Source organism: Balaenoptera musculus, chromosome 1, assembly GCF_009873245.2.
Source record: "Balaenoptera musculus isolate JJ_BM4_2016_0621 chromosome 1, mBalMus1.pri.v3, whole genome shotgun sequence".
In the NCBI taxonomy this organism is placed as follows: Eukaryota; Metazoa; Chordata; class Mammalia; order Artiodactyla; family Balaenopteridae; genus Balaenoptera; species Balaenoptera musculus.
This window is the reverse complement of record NC_045785.1, coordinates 160,732,915-160,759,986: the sequence shown is the minus strand read 5'-3', so window position 1 is coordinate 160,759,986 and position 27,072 is coordinate 160,732,915. Positions and strand designations below refer to the sequence as shown.

General features: G+C 54.0%; 1 protein-coding gene across 5 annotated transcripts; it reads left to right on the top strand.

The window, feature by feature from the left end:
* On the top strand, window positions 1-27,072 carry PSEN2 (presenilin 2). Of its 5 annotated transcripts, XM_036867271.1 has the most exons (13): window positions 47-65; window positions 5,040-5,124; window positions 5,700-5,735; window positions 9,869-10,029; window positions 12,084-12,298; window positions 13,582-13,723; window positions 16,290-16,357; window positions 17,059-17,279; window positions 18,317-18,415; window positions 20,930-21,013; window positions 21,390-21,491; window positions 24,941-25,059; window positions 26,354-27,072. In XM_036867271.1, the coding sequence occupies exons 4-13, from the start codon at window positions 9,889-9,891 to the stop codon at window positions 26,507-26,509; spliced, it is 1,347 nt and encodes a 448-aa protein (XP_036723166.1). In that variant the 5' UTR covers window positions 47-65; window positions 5,040-5,124; window positions 5,700-5,735; window positions 9,869-9,888; the 3' UTR covers window positions 26,510-27,072. The 5 variants fall into 5 exon arrangements, 3 of the variants coding, with proteins under 3 accessions (XP_036723174.1, XP_036723166.1, XP_036723183.1); XR_005021595.1 differs by lacking the exons at window positions 47-65; window positions 26,354-27,072 and adding an exon at window positions 21,858-22,003 and having other exon boundaries at window positions 4,949-5,124; window positions 21,393-21,491; XR_005021593.1 differs by lacking the exons at window positions 47-65; window positions 26,354-27,072 and adding an exon at window positions 21,858-22,003 and having other exon boundaries at window positions 4,957-5,124.

Here is a 27,072-nt window from a genome sequence, read left to right as displayed (position 1 = left end):
GGCGCCGGGTCCGGCGGGCGCTCTGCCAGCTGCGTAAACACTGCCGGAGCGCCGCGGCGGAGCAGGTGAGTGGGCTGGAACGGGCGCGCGGGTCTCGGCCCGGTCTCCCGCGGCTCGAAGGGCACGGGGTGGAGCCGCAACCCGCTTGCCGGGCCCTGCCCTCCGCACGCCGTTTGCGGCGGCCGGTCGCGGCCCCTTGGCGGGTTCCTGGGCTGCGGCCCCAGCGGCCGGGGAGGGGAGGGCGCCGGGACAGCGGCTATGGGGGCCGGCCCGGAACTGGGGAGTGGAAGGAGCGCGGGGAGGGGTCCCAGGCCTCGGGCCTTCAGCAGGGCCCGGTCCACCCGGCCGCCGGAGCCCCCGCCGGGGTGGGTGCGGTGCGAGCTGTTAAAGGGCCGGGGCATTTAAAGGAGCAGTGCACGTGGGTCTCGAAGGCGTGCGGACGCGGCATTGTGTTCCTCTCTCCTGGCTGGCACCTAATGGGCGCCCAGTCCTGCCGGCCTGTGGCACCCGGCCCGGGCACTGCTTGGCGGGGGCTGGAGGGAAGGCGGAGGTCTTCCCGCGTACGTGAGGAACAGGACCTCAGGTCCGGGCTTGGAGACTCCAGTTTCGTTATCAGCGGTATTTGGCCGTTTTATCGGGCATTTACAGCTGCGAGGAGACTCGCAGAATCTAGCTTTTGAAGCTGAAGAAGCCCGAAACAGAAGCTAGTTCCCATCCCAAATTTTATCAGTGAAGAAACTCAGCCCACAGAGCTAAAGTGACTTTGTTCAAGGTCACGCAGGTCGGATATATGAGAGCGAGGCTTAGAACCCGTTGTCCTGGACTCTAGTTCTGTTGTCCAGCCCTGGGACTAGACCTCAGCCCTTTGACAGTTGGATGAAATGCCCCCGTCTGTGACTTAATGAGTATTCCCTTTTTACGGTACGAACTGTGGATTGGTGCAGTACCTGCATCCTCATTTACAGACGGAGAACCTGAGAGGATCCATCCCATCCAGAACGATTGCAGAGCCAACCTGACCCAAAATTGACAGCTTGGGTTGCCAGCCTGTCCTGAGAGTAACTGATCGGTACAGACCCCTGTGCCCCGGTACAGCCGGCATCCATACCGGCTTCCGGTATGGATGCCCCTGACTTCTACATAGACCCCATTCTGTAGACACCTGAGTCTCCAAGGACTTCAGCCAAGACCTTTGGCAGTAGTTACAAGGCTTCGTATAAGCTGCTTCTGGTGTGTGAGCCTCAGGTTCCCCTCTGTGTGAATGTGGCTGTGTGGGACAGGGAAATGTGTTAGCAGCGGTGTTTTCTGAGCCCGGCTGGTGAAAGGGCCTCGGGTCCTGTCTCCAGCTCAGAGTTGCAGCTTCAGCCACCCATCAGGCAGGCCATCCAGGTTTGTGCCCTGGGTGTGCGAGGGGGAGCATTCAGGGCAGAGGCTGGAGGTGGGGGGCTTGGTGGAATGTTGCCGTGGAGTGGGATGGATGTTGTGTCAGGTTTTTAGGAAAAATTCTGTATCGTTTGGTGTTGAAGTATCCGTGCACCAAGTCTAGAGTCTGACATGTGCATGCATGGGAGGTGAATGCCCTGAGCCTGTCTGTTTGAGGAAGAGGAGGACAAGGAAGAGCGTGGCCAGGGGCTGCCGCTCAGATGTGCCTGGGGGCCCGTCGCCCCTCTCCCCCAGCTCCTCTGTGGCTACTCACAGCCCCGCTGCACCCCCGGGCTTTGCCAAATGAGAGGCTTCCACTTACCTTGGCCTCTCTCTAAGTCACTGATAATAATGACAATAACATAACTTATGTTTGTCATATACAATAAAAAGCCATTTTGTACAGTAGTTGTCACAGTTGTCTTAAGAGCGTCAGTCACACTGAAGCCGTTCTTAGTTTTACCCTTTTACAGAAGGGGAAACTGAGGTTCAGGGAGACAAGTGGCTTGTCCTATTGTGTGGCTTCCGTGACTGTGAGCACCAGGATTTGAACCCAGCTGGCTGTGTCTCCTTCATCTTTTGAGTTTTTGCACAGCAGGCTTCCCACACTCATGCCCTACCCATGTCACTGCACTACCGCCCAGGACATTGTTATGTGGTCTCCATTAGCAGCTACCTGGCAAAGCCAAAAAAAAAAAAAAAATTTTTATAAAGAAACCAAAGCAGTGTGTGTGTAGGTCACATTATGTTTCTATTGAAGACATGTTTGGCTGTTTTTCAGCTGTTGATTTGACTTTTAGACACTGTTTAGTTGGGGACTGGCAAGACAACAAATGTTTCTGCCAGTATTTCCACCTGTTCCTGGACTGCAGCAGCTGGGGGTGGGGCTGGGGGTGGAATACAGGGGCTCTGAGGCTGGCACACCCTCCGCACTGCCCCTGGCCAGGGCCTGAGAGGTTCTCCGCACCTTGAGCTGGCTGGATCTGACAGGGTCTTCAAGCCCTGTGTAGTCAGTGTTGGCTTCTTGACCTGGAGGTGGTGAGGCTGCTGTGTTACTACAGTCTGGGGAAAAGTAATTTCAAATTGATCCTAAGGGAGGACCAGATGTGAGGGAGGGAGATCATTTCTGTCCAGTTTCTTCATTGCCTGGGAGAATGGGTTGCTCATTTGTCTTTGCTAAAATACAGTCTTCTGGAGCAGTGGGAAGAAAAATTAAAGGGTGCTCACTTTCTGCGGTACCGTATCTGCTGAGACATATCCTGACCTCATCTGTGTTTTGTAGGCTACCTGTGTGACTATGGCCCTGGGCCACTGAGTATGTGACCCTCACAAGTACTTTGAGCAGCAGGGAAGAGCTCCTTGTTGGTAATTTGGAGACCTGAGCTGTAACTGTGGATTCTGGTCATGGGCCCTTAACCTTTTGTCCTTTTGTCCCTCTGGGCTTCAGTTTCCCTAAATGGAAAATGGGGTGCTGACCGGATGGCCTTTAAGGTCCTTGCCAGCTCTGACATCAGTCTACGGACTTGCCCTTTTGTTTGACAGAATGTTCACATTGCCAGCGTGCCCTGGGCTGGGGCTAAAGTGGAAACACCCAGGGCCTGGATGAGGCGTGACCTTGGTGCTCAACTCGTGTGTCTGGTGGTTTAGCAGATCGTAGCTTTCCAAGAGGGCCATCAACAGGCTTCTGTTATCCTTTCTCACTGAGTCCCCTGCCTTTATTTCATCTTCATTATAACTACCGTTTATTGAGCTTTGTGCCAGACACTTTACACATTATCTCTAGTTTTTACAGTAATCTTGCAAAGTGTGCCTATCCTGCTTTTTACAGAAGGGGACAGGGGCCATGTGAAGTGGCCCGAGTGTGCGGGCCACTTGTCGCAGCGTGTGGTTTGCATCAGTCAGCTAGCTGATTGGAACTCTGTCCGTTTCTAAGGCTCAGCTTTTGACCACTGGCTTACTGCTTCTCATTAAAACAAACAAACAAAAAAAACCCACAATTTTTTCTGGGCCCTACTCAACAGTGGCTACCTTCACAGCTTCCCTCTGCCACTTCCAAACCGCCCCTTTTCCAGGCTCCTTCAGGAAATGAGAGAAAATGTTTCCTGGGAACTTCTGAGTAGGAAAGGACAGACAGAGGTAAATCTAGAGCCTGGATCAAGGTTTCAGGAGGCCCCATAGGGTCGCCTGGGGCCTGTGACTTGGGAGGGCGGAGTGGGACTTCAGGGCCTCCCTGTGGGACTCAGGCCCTGGCTCCGGCCGAGGCCACCTCCCTGTGCTGGGGAGAGCCATCTGGCAAGTGATGTGCATCAGAGTATGGGCAGGGTGGATGGACAGGTGGATGAAGGTCAGCCAGGGCCAGTACATGGTCGGGGGAGACAGGCAGGCAAGCTGTGGGAATTTCTAAGGGAATTTCCTCAGCTCAGGAAATTCTTCCCTGGTATGAGGGAAGGCAGGGAACACCCCAGGGGTCATGGGAGCTCTGTGAAGTAGCCGTGTGACCATAGAAAGAGGCCCATTTAAAACCAATGCCACCCTCTTTGAGGGGAGCACTGAAAAATAAAATGAACAAATGTGACAAAACAGAAACAGACCAACAGAATAAACCAGTGGTTACTAGTGGGGAGAAGGAAACGGGGAGGGGCAAGATAAGGGAAGGGGATTAAGGGGTGCAAACAACTATGTATAAAATAAATGATACAAGAATGTAATGTACAGCACAGGGAATGTAGCCAATATTTTACAATAATGTTATATGGAATATCTATAAAACTATCAAGTCACTGTGTTGTACACCTGAAACTACTGTAATATTGGAAGTCAACTATCCTTCAATAATGAAAGAAAGTGCGGGGCACTGTTCAGTTAGGCCTGCGAAAACAAGAAAACAAGTACCCGGATCCAAGCCTTTCTCTGCTGACCACCTGTTTGTCTTAAGTGCAGTGACTCCCAATTTTCTTTTGGAGCCGAAATTTCCATCTTTTTGCATGAGGCACTGGTGTTTACTATGACATTTAAAGATCGATTTCCTACTTAGGTAGGAATCGATTTTCTACTTAGGTCCATTGGCCTTAAATTTTAAGGTCAAAACCTTTGCATTTTTCTGAAATGAAAATCAGGTTGAGGAAATTGGGTCACCAGGGTTTCTATAATAATTGCAGGAACTGCTGACATAAGCAAGGTTGGGGAAATTCTCTGGGTCAGACTCCCTTGGTTTGGCTCATTCAGCATTTGGATCCCATTCAGCTGATTAATGGGGGCGGGGGGAATGAGCAGTGGCTTCTTTGGATGTTTGATTTTACATCCTAATCCAAGGAGCTTTCAGCCACAGTGCTTTGTTCTGGGAAGGGTTTCCAGAATGCAGTCTTAGGCACCTGTTCCTCCCATTAGCTTCTCTGCATTTTCCCGCTGCTCCATCAGAGAGAACGGAGAGCCGGTTGCTATGTGGTTGATAGGATTTGACATCAGCAGTAGGAGAGTCACCCAGTCCCACCAGCACCTGCCTGTGAGTCAGCCTCCCCGCAGGAGTTCTTGGCGTCACTGGTGCTCTGATGTGGACAAACATCTAGCAAGAAGGTTGTTTATCTGCATACATTTGAGTGGTGATTTTTCCCTCCAAGGATTACAGAGTATCATCAGTCTTCAATTCCAACTTAGAAGCAAAAGGAGTACATCCCAGCTGCTCTGTTCTCCTTCAGGAACCAGGTAATAGGAGGGGTTAGGAGAAGGTGTAAAAGCGGCTTCCTGAGTCCATCTGTTCCCCCCCAGTCCAGGGAGAGAGGATGTGGGAGAAGGCGGGATGGAAGAAAATCTGTCTAAATGTTGATACGTGTTATTTCCCTTTAAAAAATTAATAGCTTTACAAAAAACGCCAGGCACAATCCATGTTTATTATAGAAGCTTTGAGAAATGCAGAAAAATATAAAGTATCACCCACAATCTCACTATCCAAAGATAACCACCTTTAATGTTTTGTAATATTTCTTGCCAATCCTTCATATACATGCATTTTCTAAGACAATTCAGATAATTATGTATGTCAAGTTTTATATCTATTAGATTTAACATCTTGTTTTTTTATGTTAGTAAATATTCTTTTTTTTTTTTTTTTTTTTTAGTAAATATTCTTTGAAGTGAGATCTTTAGTAGTCATATGTTAGACCCCATCAAATGGATGTATTATCATACAGAGTCAGGCATCTTGGTCATTCTCACTTTTTTAAAAAAAATTATAAATGCAACAACCATGTTTTTATGTAAATCTTTTATTATTTTCTTAGGACAAATTCCAAGAAGTAGCATTTCAGGATCAAAAAGTATGAATGTTTTTAAAGCCCTCGATTTTTACTGCCTTCAGAAAGGCTGGTCCAGTTTGCACCAGCGACGCTTGAGCCCCAGTTTTACCACACCCTCCTTCGAGGTGGGCATTGCTTGGGGACTTTTTCAGCCAGACCACTCTCTTCTCCCCCTGTGGCTCTCCTAGTCTGAAAAGCTCCTGCTCATCCGCCTCCCCAGTGGCTCTCTGACCGGGCACAGGGTATTCAGGAGAAAGGACGGTTCGTTCTTTCACGCCCCCATTCAGCGAGCAAGTTGTACAGAGCAGTAGGTGTGCCAAGGTCGGTAAGCGAGGTGCCCCGCCCCTGCGACAGGGAGGGGAACTGTAACTGGGCACTTCCAGTACCAAGTCTGGGCCCTGGCTGGGGCATCTGGTTACTCGGCAGCAGCTCCAGGGAAGGTCTAACACCAGCCTAAGAATTGCCCAGGGACCATCTCAAAATGCAGATCCCTGAACCTCTGGCCAGGATGGAACTTAGGATCTGCATTTTAAATTAAGCACCCTAGCGTAGCGTTTAAGAGCCCAGAACCTGACTACCTAGGTCCAAGGATGACTTTGAACCTATCACTTTTTAAATCTTGTTTCCTCATCTGTGAAATGGAGGAGGATAGCAGTACCTCGTACCTGACTGTTGTGTTTAGTGCATAGTGAGTGCTCAGCAGCTGTTCTGTCACCACCCCTCAGGTGGCTTGGACCACTTTGAGCATCTCAAGCATCTTACAGCTTTCTGAAAGTCCTAAGCCGTGCCCTCAGGTGCTAGGAGCTGCGAGAGGCACCTCCACCTGGGCTCATGACCACCAGGCGCAGAGGGCTGTGATTAGAGCCACAGCCAAGACCAGCTCTTCCCTGCTGCAGCCCCTCTGTGCCCTGGTTTTCTGGGAGTCCTGGGCAGAGCGCAAGGAGGGAAGGAATCTGCTCAGGGAGCATTTGTTTTCTCGTGAGGAGGCCATGAATTACATGTGGTGGATGGAAAAGCATGTTTTGTAGTTTTCTGACTTCCTGCCTTTGTGCACTGCAATGCCGCATGGAAGGGATACAGTCCTTTTTTAAGCTCACTCTCCCTAGGCGCGTCCTTCACAGACTTTGGGAGGCAGAAGTGCTTTCCTGGGATCTGGTGACTGGCTGAAGAAATGGAAATTGGAAGGACTTTACTTGATCCGGGTCCCCGCTTTTCTGTCCCGCACCCGCCCCGTAGCTCCCTTTCTCCTTCCAAGAAGCATCTTCACTCCTTGTTTGCCCATTTCCCTACTAGGGGAAGAGGCAGCCAGGATGCTGCGGCTGTTGTGGTTCTGAAGGGTGAGCTTGCCCTCTGCCCTGGGGGTGCAGCCCTGCCGTTTAGATGCAGGGACTCCTGATCTGCCCCTCCAGTCACGGTAAAGACGAATCACAGGCCCTCCAGAGGCGTGGGAAGAATAGAAGGAGTGAGATCGTAACTAAATTATTAATTCACGCCCCAGACAAATCTGACGTGCTACAGAATAAAGTATGGAAAGAGCCACTGCACTGCTCCAGTTGGAATGTCCTGGTTTAGCTTGAAGAAAGGCAGCCAGCTCTGTGTGCGGGTATCCCTTTTTGAGTAAGGATGGACTCACCGTTGCCAGAGTGGGTAGCGAGGGGATCTCCTGGGTCCAGGCAGGTGTCTGTTTGGGATTTATCTGGCGGGGCCCCGCCTTGCAGAGGAGGAGCGCTTTGAAGTTTTCCCTCCTGGGTCTCCATTAAGTAGTTTCTTTCGTTACCGTTACTGCAGATGAAGGAAGCTAAGAACTTCCCAAGGTCTCACAGCCTGTGGGGCTGCAAAGCCGTGTCCCCTCAAATTGGGCTCTTAGGTAGACTCTGCTGGTCCCAGGCCTGGGCACTGAGGAGCAGATCCGCCTCCTGGGCCCTAGGCCACACTAGTCCTGGGGGCTCCCGGGAAGAGGCGGGAGGGCTCAGCTGGCCCTCTGCTCCCACAAAGTGCACTCCGGTCACAGCCCTCTTCAGCACCAAAACCCTGGCTGGCCCCCTCTGCTAGCTTCAGCTCCCCCTCCCCGGTCAGGCCCCCACGCCCCTCCCTGGGATGGTCCCACCTCCCACCGCTGCCTCCCTGGTCCCCACGCTTCAGCCACATCAGCCTGCTGGCTGTCGTCAGGATCGGCCCCACCCGGTCACCCATCCCACCATCTAGTTACGAGGCTACTTCCAGGTGCCCCACCTCCTTCAGTCTCTGCCTGGCAAGATATTCCTAACCTTCGAGGCCCGTTTCACGTCGCTCTTTCTCCTGGAGATCTGAGACATCTGCCCCCGGCAGCTGGTAGACTCCCCCCGCCCGCCCCGCCTTAGTCATAACTGCAGTAGCACAGCGCCCTCGTCACCCCTCCTGGCAGCTACTGTACTTCCTACTGATGTCACTACTGCTGTCACTCCTGTGCTTGTCTTATCTCTGCTGAGCCCTGGGGAGCTTAGCTCGCTCATTCTGAGATCCCTGTGAGAGCCACGGGGGAGCCTTCTGTGAGGGCCCGAGTCCGTGGGGTGAGCAGAGTCAGGCCCTGCCGTGGGCCTGTACTGGGGGATGGAGTTGAAGTCCAGCTGGGCGTAATCCAGGCCACGGCCTGGGGCACTGTCTTCAAAGAAAGCAGCAGCCTCGGACCCTGCCAAGATGAACAGAACTGGGGCTGACTCAGTAGAAGGAACCTGCCTGCTCCACTTGAAAATCATAAATTCTTGGGGGCAACTGACGTGGAGATGAACTTTGAGCTGAGAGCAGACCTGACTGTGCCGAGTGGCGTGAGGCCGCCCGAGGGTCCCAGGAAGCAGGTGCTGGGGGAGCTGGCCCTGCTGCTAGCCCAGCTGACCTGCCCAGGATGTTGGTAGGGCTTCGGGCTGCCCCGGCTTCCCGGTGGTGCTGCCCTGTCCACAGCACTGCGGCACAGCAGTCCCGGGGGACAGGCTCCCTCCCGTATGGTCCCTTCAGCCTTGTTTTTTCCTGTGGGTCCCACGCTCAGCTGTACTTCCCCAGCACGCGCACACACACACACACACACACACACACACACACACACACGCTCGCCTCTCGTGGTCTCAGCTCACTGCTCCCGTGGCCGCCACTTCTAAACTCATGACTCTCATCTCCCTCCCCTCCACCTCAGGCCCCGGCACTCAGCTGCCTCCCAGGCATCTTCCCCCTTTTAACCCACTTATATTCAGCAGATTCCTGGATCAAATTCACAGTCTTTCCTCTGAAACCTTGTTCTCCCGCCTCCCCCATCCTACTCCCTGTCTGGCCATAGTCCTGGACTCTGTCCCGTTTTGGCCCCCACATCTGGTCCTGTCTGTCTACCTCCTACCCTTTCTGGATTCTCTCTCCTTACTCCCATCTATTCTTGCCACCTTAGGCCCTCTTCACTTCCCACAATTGTCTCCAGGGAGGTCACCTTTCCTTCTTTTTACTCCTTTTTCAGTCAGTGGCCAGACTGATATTTCTAACCAGAGATCTGATCTGTCACCTCTGTCCTGGGGGATGAAGCACACCTCCTGAACTCGGCACCAGAGACCCTTCACACCTCCACAGCATACAGCATCACCACCCCAACCCCGGCAGTGCTGGGCTCAGGCTGGAACATTCTTCACGCCCTCTGCCATTCCCTCCCACCTAGGAAAAGCTGTCTCCATCAAATGATGTTATCTTCTCCAGAAAACACTTCTGATCTCTGCGTTTTAGTCCCTTCTTTGTGCTTCTGTACCTCTTGGTGAACACCTGGATTATATAATTTGTCACATTGGATGGTTGGTTTTTAATTTTTTACGACAAAAGTGTCGTTGGCACATGATAGGTGCTGAACAGATGTTTGTTGATTGAATGAGTGAGTGTGCTGACAGTTTGGAGTGGCTCTGGCATTTCTAGTTGGGGGTTTTGCCCCCTGTGGCCTGGATCTCCTCTAGCCAGTCCCTCTCGAGGTTGCTGCAGCCTCATTAGTGGCTCCTGGGGACTGTTGCTTTATAGCAGTCCTTTGACAAGCGCGTCTTGGGTGGTCATTGCGGGCAGGACCTGTGTGCAGGTCTTAAGGCCGCCTCTCACCTTCCGCGGCCTTTGCCTCGCAGGAGAGTGGAACGAGGTCCCCTGTGCTCCTTTTCCAGGCACTTTCGGAGGTAGGGTCATGCTCACATTCATGGCCTCTGACAGCGAGGAAGAAGTGTGTGACGAGCGGACGTCCCTGATGTCAGCTGAGAGCCCCATGCCGCGCTCCTGCCAGGAAGGCAGGCAGGCCCTGGAGAACGGAGAGGGTGCCGCCCAGTGGGTAGGTTCCCACCAGCAGTCCAAGGCCTCCGGACAGGTCCCTGGGGTCCTAATGGCCAGAAATCAGGCATTCCCTGATGTGGGAGGGAGGGGAAGGTAAAGGTGAGAATTGGCCAAAAGGGCGGGTGGCCCACCATGGTGGATCCTAGGTCTGTGAAGGCTTGAGAGTAGACTCTGCACAGGCACAACCTATTACAGATCGACTCCGCAATGGACTGAGTGATTCTCTCCATCCTGGCCCTGCCCCTTAGGTTTACCTTCCTAGTGCAGGTTACTATTTCCACAGGAACCTGAGAGTGAGTTTGGATGCCAGGACAGGCAGCGCAGAGACGAAAGGACGGTAGGAGGAAACTGCTAGAGGGAACCTTTTTGGTAGATGGCCAGACATGGTCACCAAGAGGTTACCTGATTCATGTTTGACTTTTGAGCCTGGGGATGTGTTTTAGTTCATTCAGGCTGCTATCACAAAAATACCATAGACTGGGTGGCTTACAAACAACCGAAATTTATTTCTCACTGTTCTGGGGGCCTGGGAAGTCAAGATCAAGGTGCCGGCAGATCTGATGTCTGGTGAGGGCCCACTTCCTGGTTCATAGGCAGCTGTCTTCTCTCTGTGTCCTCACCTGGCAAAAGGGGTGAGGGAGCTCTCTAGGGCCCTTTTTATAAGGCACGAATCCCATTCGTGAGGGCTCCCCCCTCGTGACCTAATCATCTCCCAAAGGCCGTACCTTTTAACACCATCACATTGGGAGTTAGGCTTCAGCATGTGAATTTGGGGGACACAAACATTCAGCGCATAGCAGGAGGGGTGGGCTGCACTGCGATTTTACCTCTGCAGCCCGCAGGGCAGGAGATTGTAACAGTATGAAGTGGAGGATATACTTGGGAGAGTCATCTAGCCAAGCCACCTCCCTTCTCATGAGGGTAAAACAACATCTGAATTTGCCTAAATTCCATTCTTCGTTTTGCCCATTATAGTAATTTTTTCTTCCAGCCAGCCTTATTTCCCTTTGCTGAAACTCGAGCTCACTTCTCCTATCCTCCTCTGGGCTCTGAGAGAAATCTCACCAGCTCAAGGCCACTGCACAGCTACTCCTTAGCCCGTTTCTTGCTAGTGGCTTTGTCTTTTATCTCCTGGAGTTCTTGTGCATTTCAGCTATTTCAGTTCCTGTTCATTAACAGTTTTCCTTTCTTAGATGACTACATAGGTGGAATTCTCTCTGCAAAGAACTGATAACAAAGAACAGCCACTTTTGATTTTTGTTTCATTTGGCTTTGTCTTGGCTGTTAATGTAATTAACAAAGCAGCTAATGATCCTGAATTGCCACAATTCCAAAACAAATCCTTGCAGATCAGTGTGTGCCAGCGCCTGGCAGGCGTCCTGTCCTCCTTCGCTGCCTCCTCATTTATATGTAACCCAGGTCCTCCCAGACGCCTGATGCCCAGTTAGCCCCTTTGCTTCAGAGCTGCAAATCTTGCATGCTTGCTTTGGGGGGCGGGACGGGGTGCAAAAAGTTCAAAGTAATCTCTTCCTCTGCAAATTCCCAGTGTCTTATTCACAATCAGAGAGAGTCCCCACGTCCCCATGTGTGCTGACCATTCTAGTTTGTGATTTTTCAACCAACAGTGTTTAATTTCTGCCCTCCTCCTATCACCTGGCCTGCCGAATTAGTGTGGCCATGTGAACAGAACTGAGTGGCATCCTGAGTCCCTATACTGAGGGAGGGGACGGATCTTTAGACATGCTCCAGACCCATTCTGCAGACCGTCCTCTTCCACAGCTAAACGGACCGTCCTCTTCCACAACAAAGCGGCCTCCCTTCCTGCATCTGTGGTGGTCAGCGCCAACTTAAATCTCTCGTTGTCCTCGTAAACTTTTCAAATGTCCTGCAATTCCACCACTCCCACATCTAAACTACAGCCCATAGACTGGCTCTTACATCTGGAAAGCAACATTCAAACTTCTCGTTTCCGGTTCCAAAACACCCGTGCGCTATGTCGCTAAGGCCTCGGGGGAGGGCATTCCGTGGCCCTCACAGCGTGGTTTCCCACAGAGAGGCCAGGAGAGCGAGGAGGACCATGAGGAGGACCCTGACCGCTACGCCTGCAGCGGGGTCCCCGGGCGGCCACCAGGCCTGGAGGAGGAGCTGACCCTGAAATATGGGGCAAAGCACGTGATCATGCTATTTGTGCCTGTCACGCTGTGCATGATCGTGGTGGTGGCCACCATCAAGTCCGTGCGCTTCTACACGGAGAAGAATGGACAGCTGTGAGTTGGGGGCTTGGCGGGGCGGGGGAGGGGGAGCTGGGGGAGGGGAGTGCAGCCTGTGTTGGCCACTGCACCTGCGGCCCCATGCCAGCAGTGAAGAGCAGGGCCGAGGAGCTGCCTGAGTCCACACCCTGGTCCGTCCACTGCCTCCTGGCTGTGTGACCTGCCTGGGCACATTCCTAACCTTTCTCGGCCTCAGTTTCCTCATCTGTATGATGGGTTTGATAACAAGGTTACCAGGAGAATTGAGTGAGTTAATCCACGTAAAGGGCTTAGAGGAACACCTGCCACCCTCGGGGCAGCGCTCCGGCACGGCACGCACGCTGGGTCTCACTGCAGGAGGCAAGCTCTCCGTCCCGGGTGTGGCTGTACCACCCGTCACTGGGTGACCACGAGCAAGTTGCTTTCTCTCTGGGCCTCTCATTCATATCCCCATGAATGTAAACCAAGGAGGACCAGATGATTTCTTAGCTCACTTCCAGCCTTGCACAGGAGATTTTGTTTATTTTAATGAAGAAAACGCAGGCAGAAGCAGCGGCCTGGGAAAATGGGAGGGCTCCCTGTGCTCCCTCCCCCCAGCCTCCCTGTGGTAATTGCTGCTGAGTACCTTCTCTAAACATCTTTTTTTTTTTTTAGGGAGTTTTGTTAAATTTTGTTTATGGTTTTTTTAATGAAAAGAGTAGAGAAAGAAGCCCTTGCCCTCAGGAAGCTTGTAGTCTGTTGGGGACTCAGAGCAGCTCGGGTGAAAAACGTTAAGAGACCCTGAGAACTTCGCAGGCAGTTTTGTTTCCCTACGTCCAGAGCGAGGGATCAATGAATTGCCTTCTGAGTTTATTAGCTGCCTGTGCAGCTCCTGGGTTACGCTGGGTGTGGGTAGGGGAAGCAGGGGGGGCGGAGGCATCCTAGGCTGGATGGGGCCGATAAGGAAGTGGATGTAGGGAACTGGTGGGTCTCCCTGGACCAGAGCTGGGGATTGGGGTCAGCAGGGAGAAGCACTTCCAGGGGAGGGTTGAGTTGGTGTGGGGGCCAGGGGACGCCTTGGTGAGGCCAGCCAGGCCCTTCCGTGCGGCTACATCGGCTCAGTCATAGGCCAAAGTCAGGAGCCAGGAGACGGGAAGGCAGGGCAGCTCATGGGGATGGCGGGCAGCGCTCGCCAGGGCAGCCAGAGCACGGTGCTGCGGAGCAGGGGTGCCCAGGGCACCTGCCCCCCAGGTCCAGGCTCCTTCGGGGTGAGGCGTGTAAGCAGGCAGGGCACAGAGACCTAGCCCTTGCCCCTCCCTCAGCATCTACACACCTTTCACCGAGGACACACCTTCGGTGGGCCAGCGCCTCCTCAACTCCGTGCTCAACACCCTCATCATGATCAGCGTCATTGTCGTCATGACCATCTTCCTGGTCGTGCTCTACAAGTACCGCTGCTACAAGGTGAGCGCCGGTCCGCCTGCTCTCCTCTTCCTGCCTGCCACGCCTCAGTGCCTCTTTGGCAGCAACCCTGGGTCTTTTTTTTTTTTTTTTTTAACAGAGTTCATTTTTTTTCTGTAAAATAGACCCTGATTTTTGGTGCAGGCATACCTCGTTTTATTGGGCTTCACAGACACTGCGTTTTTTACAAATTGGAGGTTTGTGGCAACCCTGCATTGAGCAAGTCTGTTGGTGCCATTTTTGCAACAGTATTATTATTATTATTATTTTTTTTTTATTTCCAAATCTTTGCCAACACTTGTCACTTGTTATTTTTCTTTTTTATTTATTTATTTATTTATTTATTTTTGGCTATGTTGGGTCTTCGGTTCGTGCGAGGGCTTTCTCTAGTTGCGGCAAGCGGGGGCCACTCTTCATCGCGGTGCGGGGACCGCTCTTCATCGTGGTGCGCGGGCCTTTCACTATCGCGGCCCCTCCCGTTGCGGGGCACAGGCTCCAGACGCGCAGGCTCAGTAGTTGTGGCTCACGGGCCCAGCTGCTCCGTGGCATGTGGGATCTTCCCAGACCAGGGCTCGAACCCGTGTCCCCTGCATTAGCAGGCAGATTCTCAACCACTGCGCCACCAGGGAAGCCCCAGTATTATTTTTTAATTAATGCTGTTTTAAAATTTTTTTAGACATAATGCTATTGCTAATACTAATTAGCATAATGCTAATGCTATATATTGCACACTTAATAGACTACAGTATAGTATAGATGTTAACTTTTACGTGCAGTGGGAGACCAAAAAATTTGTGACTCACTTTCTTGCGTACTCTCTTTCTTGTGGTCCGGAACCCAACCCTAACCTCACTGAGGTTTGCCTGTACTCTTTCCCACCCCACCTCTGCCCCCCCATGGATTACCTAATACTCCTGTCCTTTGAACTTACACATAATCCCACTTACTTGAGTTCCTCTTTGCAGTGTTCATAGGGTTATTTCTCACATTCAGAAGTTAATTTTATTTTGCTTCTCCTTCCGAAGAAATGAGATGTTCTATTTTAGGCTCCTTTCACCCGATACTTCTCCTCCAAGTTTATTTTTATTTTCCCATTTACCTTTCGGCTGGAGATGTACAGCTGCTGTGCCGAGGTCTTCCAACACTGGGAGATGTTCGGGTGGGCCCCCTGCACTGCGGGGCAGTCCCAGGGAGGAACAGGGGAGTTGAGTCCCACGTGGCCCAAATCATCCATAGAAATCCGTAAGCTTTTAGGCACGGGTTTCAGGCTTTTCTCCCAAGGAAGGCTTTGAAACCCTGAAGACTGAAGGGAAGTTGAACTAGACATTATCTGATTTAAAACCGTTCACACGCAGGCGTGCGCAGCACTTGATATTAGGCTGCCACCATCTGTGGAGCAGGTAGGGACAGATGGGGAGGCTCCGTCTAGAGGGATGAGCCCCGTCCCATCTGGGGGTGACCATGGGGGTGAGCGGTGGGAGGGGAGTGTCCGAGAGCTGGAGCTTCTCAATAAATAGCTACCTGTATAAACAAGGCAGAGTTCGTAACTGGGGCAGGGATGGCCGTGGATGGCAGGAAGCAGGGTAGAGGGCTTTGTGTTTGGAGGAGAGGATACAGCACGCGTAAGGACAAGCTAGAAGGAGCGTGGCCAGTGAAAAGCTGGCACCGCTCTGGTCAGCAGGTGTCACGCGACCACTCCCAGGGACTGTTAAGAGGCAGCTCGACCCTCCGTTCAGTAAGATTTACTCCGTGACGCGGGCAGGAGATGACAGTGGACTGGGCAGGCCCAGGTGGGATGAGGAGGGTCAGCACGTTCCGGAGGCGGCCCCTTCCCCTTTGGGTGGTGCGCACGGCATGGCAGACAGACCAGGTGGCTGCTGAGGTCCCCAGCGGCCTGAGCTGGTGACTGATGGGTCTGTCCTCCAGGGAGGCTGGTAGCGGTGACCACCACGCCGCTGACGGCTGGCTAAAGGACTGGTTTAGCATCAGCCCCACCCTCGCCCTTGACCCTCCCTTATTTGGCCAGGGGAGGAGGAACGTGTCTTTCTGAAGACCTGTCTATAGGCCCTCAGGTGGGCAGTGACTCCCCGCGCTGACTCTTCTAAACAGGCTGCCTCAAGAGTCTTCCCTGACCACTCTTGTCTAATAAAGTAGCACCCCAGTGGGTCTCCTGTCACTTTATCCAGCCAAGGTTTTTTCGTAGCCCTTATCACTTCATGCTAACATGTGTCTGTGTGTTTGTTGTCCCACTGCCCTCACACCGGGTTGCAGCCCCTGGGGGCAGACACCTTGCCAGCTTTATCTCCAGAGCACGGAATGTGCCTGGCGTGTCCTTTCCAAGTGAACGAGTAGAGTGCTAGGTGTTTAGATCTGAAGGAGCTCCAGCTCCTTCGTATGCTTGCTGGGTTACCTGGAGAGAACTCCTTGAATTTCTGTGCCCTCCTTATCTGTACAATGGCCGCCTTCCACCATAGTCAGGGAGGAAGGAGCCTAAGGAAGAAGGGTTTCCAGGCCTGGGCGTCAGTCCCGAGGACCGGGGCCGGCGGTCATGCTGCCTGTTTCCGCCTAGTTCATCCACGGCTGGCTGATCGTGTCCTCCCTGATGCTGCTGTTCCTCTTCACCTACATCTACCTTGGGTGAGTGGCAGCCGGTGGGCAACAGGGTCCTTCAGGAGCCCCCCACCCTGTGGTACGGGTGGGCCTGAAGGACCTGGGAGGGAAGAGCGCCCCTTGGTCTCCACACCTTCCCCACGTTGCTGCTCCAGGAGCCCGGCCTCCTCGACACGGGAGTGGAGCTGCGAGTTGGGCCACACGTCTCCTTCTGGTTCCTGATTTAAAACAAATAACGCAGAGCCATCACAGAGGAGGTTCTCTGTGAACCCCAGCGGGGGGTGGATTCAGGGGCAGAAACCCCTCAAAATTTACATTCTGACCTTCGGGCTGGGCCTGGCTGCCTCCTAGTTTATGGGGAAAGGGATCTCTCTTGCCCTGGATTTGGGACATCAGCCTGACCCAGGGGCCCAAAGAGATTGGAGGGACAGGAGAGAACACTTTTCCAAGGACCTTTTCCACAGGCAGAGGGTCTTCCAGGTCATGCCGGCTCACGTTTACGGGAACCAGCCCAAGGATGAGACGTTGGGGTACTTCCCACCGTTTCATAAATTTTTCAAGTGGTTACATGTAGGGCTCATGGAAACAGGGAAGGAGATGTCAGCAAATGAAGCCAGAGTTTGGAAGAACCCAGGCTGGGACTTAATGATGGAAGGGTGTTGAACTGTGTCAGGGTCTAACATCTCCACTGAGTTTCCCAGCTCACGGCCTTGACTGTGGTCCCGCAGGGAAGTGCTCAAGACCTACAATGTGGCCATGGACTACCCCACCCTGTTCCTGACCTTCTGGAACTTCGGGGCGGTGGGCATGGTGTGCATCCACTGGAAGGGCCCCTTGGTGCTGCAGCAGGCCTATCTCATCATGATCAGCGCGCTCATGGCCTTGGTGTTCATCAAGTACCTCCCGGAGTGGTCTGCGTGGGTCATCCTGGGCGCCATCTCTGTGTATGGTAGGTGGGCCATGAGCTTGCAGGGGTGGGCCATGGAGCGACGTCCAGGGCTGAGTCCTCACTGCTGGACAAGGGTGATGGGTGTTGAGAAGTCCCCCCTCCCCCCACCCCCGCCCCGGGAGGCCTCGATGGTCCCCTTTCTAGAAAGTTCACCTTTGTAAAATAACAAACGGGGTCCTGTGGAATCATGACTGTTGATATGGTTACTAATAACAGCAGATGTTTACTGAGCACTCACACCGTTAAGCACTTTGCACACTGGAAGTCATTTGTTCGTCAGAACAACCCTGAGATTGGGCACAGTACCGATAAATGACGAGCACCCAAAATGTTAGCTGCTCTTCAGTTAGTATAGTCGTCCCTCGGTATCCTCGGGGGACTGGTACCAGAACCCCCTCAGATACCAAAATCTGAGGATGCTCTAGTCCCTTACATAAAATGATGTAGTATTCGCATATAACCTACGTACATCTTCTCGAATACTTTAAATCATCTCTAGGTTACTTAAATGCATAATACAACATAAACAATATGTAAATAGCTGCCGATGTGCAGCAAATACAAGTTTTGATTTTTGGAACTTTCTGGGATATTTTTCTGAATATGTTTGATCCACAGCTGGTTGAATCCATGGATACGGAACCCAGAGATATGGAGAGCCGACTGTATTAGTGTGATAACCATCACCAGTACTGCTTCTTACGTTGTTAGGATAAGGAATTTGGGGCTCAGAGAAGTGGGACTTCAAGCCCATCCTCTGGTCTCTGAGGCACACAGCAGTTCCCTGTTTGCAGCTAGCCTGTTTAGACCCCGCTCAGACCCCCGCTGTGGGCTCCAGCCAATGCAGGCTCTAGGGATCGTGGCTGAAACCCGGGGGTAGGATTGCTGGAGCAGCAGGGCGTGGTCTGAGAGCCTCGTCCTGGGGCTCTGGGACACACTCGCTCTGACGCCTGGTGTTAGAGGGCTGGTTCCTCTCTGGGGACTGCTTGGCAGTAAACATGTTTCTTAACATGCCAAGGGCGTCTTTGCTTTCCCAGATCTCGTGGCTGTGCTGTGCCCCAAAGGGCCGCTGAGAATGCTGGTAGAAACTGCCCAGGAGAGAAACGAGCCCATATTTCCTGCCCTGATATATTCATGTGAGTATATGATACATACATGGCTTTCAGAGGTGATGAGGAGATAGTTAACCCTTTCCCTGACGAAAGGAGATGAGGCAGCCTCGGTGACCCCAGGAGGGCTCCACCTTCCGAGACGAAGGTGGGCTGTGTCTTGCTCTTAGACAGGAAGAAACTTGGAAAGTCACAGCAGGAAGAGGGCACCAGGGGATGTGGTCCTGCCCCGCAGCTTCCTCCCACCTAGCTCCAGTGGCATGTGGTGGCTACAGGCCACGTTCCCATGAGCCCAAGGCCTCAGCCCTCCAGGCCCCTGATAAGGGACTTTGGAGAGGGACTCTTTAGGGTGGGGGTCTGGTGGGGGAGGGTGCACCTGCCTTTCCCTGGGCTGCTTCAACAGCTTCGTGGCTGGTTGAAGTGAAGTCTCTGAAGGGAATGCCCTCGGGGTTGCTGCTGGCCTCGGGGCCAGTGCACTCGGGGATTTGTACTTACAAAGGCATCAACAGACATGCATCAAATTCATACTTTGTGGTGGGCGCTGTGCTGGGCAGTGGGGTTGCCATGGAAACAAGATCCACAAGGTCCCAGGCCTCAGGGAGCTCACAGCGCTGTGGTTTTCATGCCCTCCCCTCTGTTATTCACGTAGAGAGCCTGAATTTCTGGGGCTCAGTTGTCTGCAGGGCGCACTGGGAAACAGTCTATGAATGGCTAGAGTTGGCACTCTATACAAATGAAGAACCGAGCTCGTTGTGGAGAGCCGTTGGCGGCCTGGCCCCAGGGTGAGAAAGCACATTCCAGGCACAGCCTAAAAAATGAGCAGAGACCGTGTATGGAAAGACTGAGCCGTGTCAGACTTCCGCTCACCATCTCTGTGCTCTGATGGAGCTTACATTCTAGGAGGGGAGGCAGACAGGGACTCAACAGGCCAACAGAAGTCAGGAGGTGAGAGCTCCATAGAAAGATAAAGCGGGGGGGCGTGAAGGACTCCAGGGTAGTGAGGGGTGCTGTTTTACAGAAGGTGGTCAAGGGGGCCCTGTGTCACAGGTGACATTTGACCAGAGACCTGCCTTAGGAATATCTGGTGACAGAACTCCAGGCAGAAGGAACAGCAGCAAGTGCAAAGGCCCTGAGATGGGCGTGGGCCTGGTGTGCTCGGAGCGCCCCGAGGCCAGGCAGAGGGAGCCAGCGGGGAGCGGGGGAGGTCAGGTCCTGTTAGGCCATGGTGGGGACGTGGCTTCTATTGCTGAGTGAGATGTGATGCCACTGGAAGGTTGTGGACTGACCTGACTACGTTTTAACAGGACCGCGAAGTTTGTATCAGGGACAAGAGTGGAAGCAGGAGCCAGGTTTGGAGGCTGAATAATAATCCGGGAGAGAGATGTTGGCGTTTGGCCCCAGGGCAGCAGTAGAGGCCTTGAGATGTGCTTGGACTCTGCAGACATTTTGGAGGCAGAATTGGCGAGATTTTCTGATGGTTGGGGTGCAGGTTGTAAGAAAGAGAGTCAAGGTTACTGTCAGTTTTTTGGGCCTGAGCAACAAAAAGGATGGAGTTGCTGCTTACTGAGAAGGAGAAGGCTGGTGGGTGGGTCGGAGGGCAGTTGTTGAGAGCGTTTAGGGCTTGTTGAGTTTGAGATGCTCACTGGACGCTCAGATAGAGAGTTCGAGAGATGGGATAAGAATTCAGGAGAGAGTTTCTAGGCCAGAGAGAGAGAACATGTTAGTACCACAGGATCCAGCAGTCCTGCTTCTGGACATAGACCCAAGAGGATTGAAAGCAGGATCTTGAACAGATTTTTGTGCACCCATGCTCATAGCAGCACTATTCACAATATCCAAGAGATGCAAGCAACTCAGGTGTCTGTGGATGGATGAACAGATAAACAAAATGTGGTATATGCATAGAATGGATTATTATTCAGCCTGAAAAAGGAAGGAGATTCTGACACGTGCTCCAACATGGATGAACCTTGAGGACATTATGCTAAGTGAAATAATCCAGTCACAGAAAGATAAATACTGTATGAGTCCACTTATACGAGGTATCTTAGGTAGTCAAAATCATAGAAACAGAAAGTGGAATGGTGCTTGCCAGGGGCTGGGGGATGGGGAGTGGGTACAACGTTTCAGTTCTGTAAGACAAAAAAAGTTCTGGAGATCTCTTTCACAGCAGTGTGAGTATACTTAACACTATTAAACGGTACCTTAAAGATGGTTAAGATGACATATTTCATGTTACATGTTTTTTTACCACAATAAAACAAAAACATAATTAGTTCACCAAACTTGTTCACTAATAACATTATCATTGTTTTTGTGAGGAGGCAGAAAAAGACAGGAAGAAGCATCGCCTGCCCACACCTGGTCAGTGAGTCTGGACCCCCAGCGGCCCCCTAGCAGTGGGGCATAAGCAAATACCCACAGGAACTGAGGGTCCCGTGCAAGCTTTCTGGGGACACAGGCTGGCCTGCCTGCCTCCCAGGCCCTGGGGGCAGCCACAGGTAGTACTGCCTGAGGCCTGACCCTTTTCTCCCTCCCCAGCCGCCATGGTGTGGACAGTGGGCATGGCCAAGTTGGACCCCTCCTCTCAGGGAGCCCTTCAGCTCCCCTACGACCCAGAGATGGGTGAGTATCAGGGGGCTGACAGCCTCTCATCATCGGGGGTGGCTTTTCACCACATCCAGCTCAGCTTGGCCTGGCCTCTGCGGGAGGCACGAGGACCGGGGGGGCAGGTGGGAAGACCAGCCCCCCTGGACACACACGCCCTGGGGATTGAGTGCGGTGGGACCGCGCTCCTCGGCCTCGGCCCCGGCCCCGTTCCTCTCCCTTCCCTTCCCTTCCCTTGCTGTGTGGACTGGAGAATCCTCTTTGGGTCGGGCTGGGCGTGGTGGTGGGGGGGTAGGGGGATGGTGAGGGCAGGGGAGCCCTGGGCTCAGAGGACCCTCTGACGGGCTGTTGTCTCTCTCCCTTGCTCTCTGCTCACACGACGCCGGACACCCAGAAGAGGACTCCTATGACAGTTTGGGGGAGCCCTCGTACCCTGAAATCTTTGAGCCCCCCCTGCCTGGCTATCCGGGGGAGGAGCTGGAGGAGGAGGAGGAAAGTAAGGTGTCCAGATGGCCTGCGTGGGCCCGGGTGGGGCTCCCTGAGGTCAGGGGAGAAGGGCGCGAGGGGAGGAGCCCCTTTCACATCAGAGGTGGCTTCGCAAAGTCGAGGAGCCTGCAAAGGCGCAGCCTTGTTGGCAGGCCGCGGGGACTTCTACGCCCAGGCTGCACCTCGCGTGTGACCGACGTTGGCTGAGTACCAGCTGTGTGCCCGCTGTGCGCTGGGGGGCGGTCGTGCGGATGCGGCTCTGGGGGACGCAGCCATGCGGGCGTGGGCACTGACCGCCCTCCCCGGAGCCGGGAGGACCGTGAAGGAGAACACGGGGTGATGGGGAGCACTGACGGGGCTCTTGACCTGTTTCAAGGGGTCAGAGGAAGTCGCCTGAGGAAGTAACTTCTGAGCTGAGCTCCAGAGGCTGAGCCACTGGAACTCGGAGAGGGGGACGCACAGCGGGGGTGCGTTTCCAGCTGAGGGGACCTTGGGAGCAGAGACCCTGAGGCAGACGGCACGGTGAGTTAGAGCAAGTGAAGGCAGGACGCTGAGACCCGAGTGCAGAGATGGGGCAGGGAGGCAGGCAGGGACTTGAGGGGCCTTCTGGATCAAAACGGGGATGCTGGTCTGTGTCCCGTGAGCAGTGGGAGCCGTGGGGGGTGGGGGAGGGTTTCGAGCTGCGTGGGAGGAGGGCCATGAGGGAGAAGGGCAGGCCTGTGGCCGGCGGAGAGTGCGCCTGCGTGGCCGGAGGGCGTCCCAGTGGCTGGGCAGGTCGGTGCCAGCAGCACGGCTCCGTGAGGGGACTGACAGTGGGCTGTGGAGCTGGGGTGGAGACTCCCCCAGGCAGAGCCCCGGGTGTCTGGGAGCAGGGGGAGCTGGTGTGGAAGGCCGTCTTGAAGACGCACCCAGAGACGTTCTAACATATGCTTGTGATCCCAAGGGGATTAAAATAGCCATTCCATCAGCACACATTTATGGACCACCTACTATGTGCCGCGTGGCACATGGGAACAGGGAGGTGCTGCAGGGTTAAAGCAGCCTCTGCCCTTGAGAAGTTCCCGTGGGAGCAGCCCAGGCGGGGGGAGGTTCAAGTACTCAGGGCAGACATGGGGAAGAAGATAATGCCGAGGTGGGCCTGGAAGGACAAGTTGGCAGTCACCCGGCCGACAGGCTGCCAGGCTGCAGCCCAGGCCTGGCACTGAGCCCTGGAGTCAGCACGGATCCCACCAGGGCGCAGTCCACAAGGCCACCCTCCCTTCACACACCAGCCACAAGTCCTGGGGGTCTCCAGGCCACCCGCACTTCTGACCAACTGGCTACAAATCTGGGGGTTCCCACAACCCCCCCAGGTTGGAAAATTTGCTAGAACGACTCACAGAACTCAGGAAAGTACTAAACTTACAATTACAGTTTCAGTACAAAGGGTACAAATCAGGACCAGCCAAATGAAGAGCCACATTGCTCGTGGGACTGGACTTCATCTCCAGGCTCCCTCTTCTCCCCAGAGGTTGGTCTGGCCCAGAGTCCCAACCCCCTTATCTCATAACCACGTGGTCTTTCTGGTGACCAGCGCCGTCCTGATCCTCTCATTTGCATTGATCCAAGGGGCTCCTGAATAACAAAGACACTCCTGTTACTGGGGAAATTCCAAGGATTTGGTCTCCCTCCTGGAACCAGGGACAAAGGCCAGTTAGATTCTTTGTTACACAGCAGCACTGGCAAAGGCTCAGATGAGAGAGGAGGAGGCCTTCAGGGAGCTCCGGGCGGTTGGGTGGCCCAGGCAGCTGGGGGCCAGGCCTTTAAGGGTGAGCAGCGCCCACGGGACCTCGAACTTCATCCTGCAGGCTGTGGGGAGCCGTGAGTGGTTTGTTGCAGGGAACTGAAGTGAGCAGAGCGGCATCCCAGACAGATCCCGGGCAGCAGCAAGGAACACAGACTGCTGGGGGACCAGGTGCGGGAAGAGCCATGAGGGCCCAGCTCAGGCAGCAGGCTGAGAGGAGGTGGTGCCACCACATACCTGGGACGTACTGGCAGGACTTGGCTGGGCAAGGGATGGGCAGGGAGGCGTGGAGGGTGACGGGGGAAGGTGGGAGGCTCTGCAGGACATCAGATGGAGACGCCACAGACACACAAAGGGGGGGGATGCTCAGGAAGGTCGGGGTTGGAGGCCCAAGTGGGAGTCACCAGGATATACATGTTGTCAGAACTGTGGGTCCCCAGAAGGTACCCAGGGAAGGTGTAGGGTCGGAACGGAGAGCGAGAGGGACAGCGTGGGTGACGTTTACGGGATGAAGGGAAGGGCGCTTGTGGAGGACCCCGGGGAGTAGCCAGCCAGGGGACAGGGCACTGAGACGGACAGGTAGCGTGAGGGTGTCCACGGGGGCTGGGCGGTGGCCTGGCCAGAGCACGTTGGCTGGGGGATGTGGGACCTGCCGCCACAGATCTCTGAAGTGCCTGGGAGGTGAGCGCAGTTCCTTTGAGAAAGAACTGATTGAAAAAGAAGAGAGAAGGGAGGGGAGAGAGCAGGGAAGCAGGAGTGGGGGTAGCGGCGAGAGAGAGCACGGCAAGAGAAGTCACCGCTGTAAGGTGACAAAACTGGAGTGTTTGCTCTGTGCCGAGGCAGGAGCCAAAGTGAGGAACCTGAAGTCAGAGAAGAGGGGGCGTGGAGGAAGGGACAGACCAAGGTGAGGTGCCTCTTGCTTGGAGCCCAGAAGGGAGGCGAGGGGCGCCGACGGGGCAGAGCGTGTTTCCTTGATGCAGACCTCCTCAATTCAAGTCTGTTTCGTAAACATTTTTATTGTCGGTGATGAATAAAATTATCCTATAAACAAGCATACAGGGCGGTTGTACTAAAGGAAACAAAGGAAAGCATTCTAGAAGCTCTTGTTTCCTTATCAGTAGTGGATACACTAGTTACAAATTATGTTTACTTATTTTTTTAATTGAAGTTCAGTTGATTTGCAGTGTACATTTACCTATTTTTGAGGGACATGAGTCTCCAGAGAACCTCAGGTATTGTACATGTTCTTGAAAGGAGTGAAATTAAGTTTCCTAAAAAGCATTTATAATTCAAACTGAGTGCCCAGTTGGGTAGCCTCCCATCAGCCCCGGACAATGCATTTTATTCGCTCTTGTCTTAACTCAAGTAAAACTGGTGCTTGGCACTTGGTTATCAGAAATGCTGGCTTTGCACAGCCCAGAATGCAAGTCACTCAGGCTACAGGTTCCCCCTTTCTCCCGCTGGCTGCTGTTTTTCCAAGGCAGCCAGTCCTTGTCCCAGAGTCCAGGTGAGGTGAGCTGGGCAGTGACACTACCCCATGTGCCCTCTGCGTTCCTCAGGACTCTGGCCCCTGGGCTGGGCAGAGAACCTGGGCTGTTTGGCTGGGGTCAGCCGTCTCTGCCGCTTCCTCCCGGGGCTTCCGAGACCTATGGGTTCCCTCTGTCTCCACCACACAGGGGGCGTGAAGCTCGGCCTCGGAGACTTCATCTTCTACAGCGTGCTGGTGGGCAAGGCGGCAGCCACGGGCAGTGGGGACTGGAACACCACGCTGGCCTGCTTTGTGGCCATCCTCATCGTGAGTGGGCTGGGGGATGCTCCCCGCCCAGCCCTGGGCAATGGGGACCCTGAGGGTCTGGTGGGGGGCCCAGGAACCCAGGGGAATTTTCAGGTGCTGTCATCCCTTGGAGGGGCTGGGCAGGATTGCCAAGAAGATCCTCAAGATGAGACCGAGGTTTACAGGAGGTTCTGGTCATCAACAGATGGAGGCACAGCACAGGGGAGGAGCGACCAGGGGCTCTGACATTACTGAGCTTGTGCGCCGGGTGCCAAGGTCTTGGCTAGCTCCGTGCATTTGTCTCACGGCACCTGTGAGGCAGGGATGGTGACCTGAGATTTACAGAAGACGGAACAGGTTGAGGGCCTGGCCCGTGGGCACAAAGCTGTGAGGGCCGAGCTATGATTTGAACTCGAGTCTCTGAAGCCAGGGCTGTGTGTTTTCCCTCCATGCCACCCAGGCACCATGGGGTTGTGAACCCCCATGGGATCTCCTGGGACTTGAGACGGGGGCCCATCACTTTGAACCCCAGCAGTGAAATTTGGAGACCTGTATGTCACTTAACATGGCCAGATACACATGGTGGGGAACCGTCTTATGGCGATTGGAGAGGTGGAGGCTCTGAACGGTGCATACTCGGTGTTCTGCCTGGTGAACCCCGGGTGGCACGTGGCACGTTAGGGCTGAGGCTCCAGTTCTTTGGACATTTTGTGTTTGCCCAGTGTGTGTCAGGGGTGGGGTAGTGAACTCCCAGGCTCCTGCACTTCCAGATCGTCTGCCCTGAATTCCTGCTCCCCCCAGGGATAGGGCAGGCACTCTGGTTCCCTGTCCCCACCCTGGGCCACTGCCTGCATTGGCTGGGGTGGGAACAGGATAGGCAGCCACTGTGCCTGCTTCCCGGGGTGGGGGGGGTCACATGGCATCTTGGTTCCCTTGGTGTCAGCTGCTGAGAACGTTGCTGGCTTTCAGTCCAGCCCGTCCAGTTCTTGTATAAATATACGTCCCCTTGGGGGAAGCTTCCCACCATCAGGCCACACGTCCCTACAGCAGCCAGCCAGGGGAGGTAGTCTGGTAGTGGCAGCCCCGTTCTAGGGGTCAGGAGGCCTGCTTTCTGGTTCAGCCGTCCATGTGCAGGGCGTTGCTACGGGGTGAGAACTCCTGCCCTCAGGCACCTCACAGAGCTGTTGAGAGGACCAGGGAAGACGACGGGGTGTCCAGGGCTCCTGAACCCGGGCACTGTACCATCACTGACTGCTCCCCGTCCCCCGTCCCCGCCCGTGGTCACCACCAACCCCCTCACCTTTGTGTCCTGCAGGGTTTGTGTCTGACCCTCCTGCTGCTCGCCGTGTTCAAGAAAGCGTTGCCTGCCCTCCCCATCTCCATCACGTTCGGGCTGATCTTCTACTTCTCCACGGACAACCTGGTACGGCCTTTCATGGACACCCTGGCCTCCCATCAGCTCTACATCTGAGGGGAAGCCTGGGCACCGTGGCCTGGAAGCTGGAAGAAATGGTAACTGGATGCAGTTGTACAGTTTTACACTCTAGTGCCATATATTTTTGAGACTTTTCTTTCCTGAAAAAAAAAAAAAAGAGAATAAAAAAGTGTTGTGTTTACTTTGTGAAGCGGAAGGACAGCTTTTTGGTGCTGGTTGTTTTGTCACCAGGCCGTGGGTCACCCCTTCGTGAGCACTTGCTTCACCAACAGGAGACGTGGGAAATCGGTCCAGAGGAGCTGCGGAAGGTTCCGAGACGTGGGAGGGGCTTGGGGAAGGCCCCTGCCCTCACCCCACAGCCTGGAGTCCTATGAGGGCCCAGCCGGATGACGGGGCGCATATATTCAGGACCGGGAGGTCACGCCCGGGACGGCATGTAGCGCCTGGTCACTCTGGCCAGAGAGGAAAAGCCAATTTTCTCTGCAAGGAATGTTCCCAACGCTTTGTCTATGATGTTATCATTTTATTACCTTTAGAGTCCTTGTTACAGCAGTTACTGCTGGGAAGTGTCTTAATATCAATAAATAGACGAATCCTGT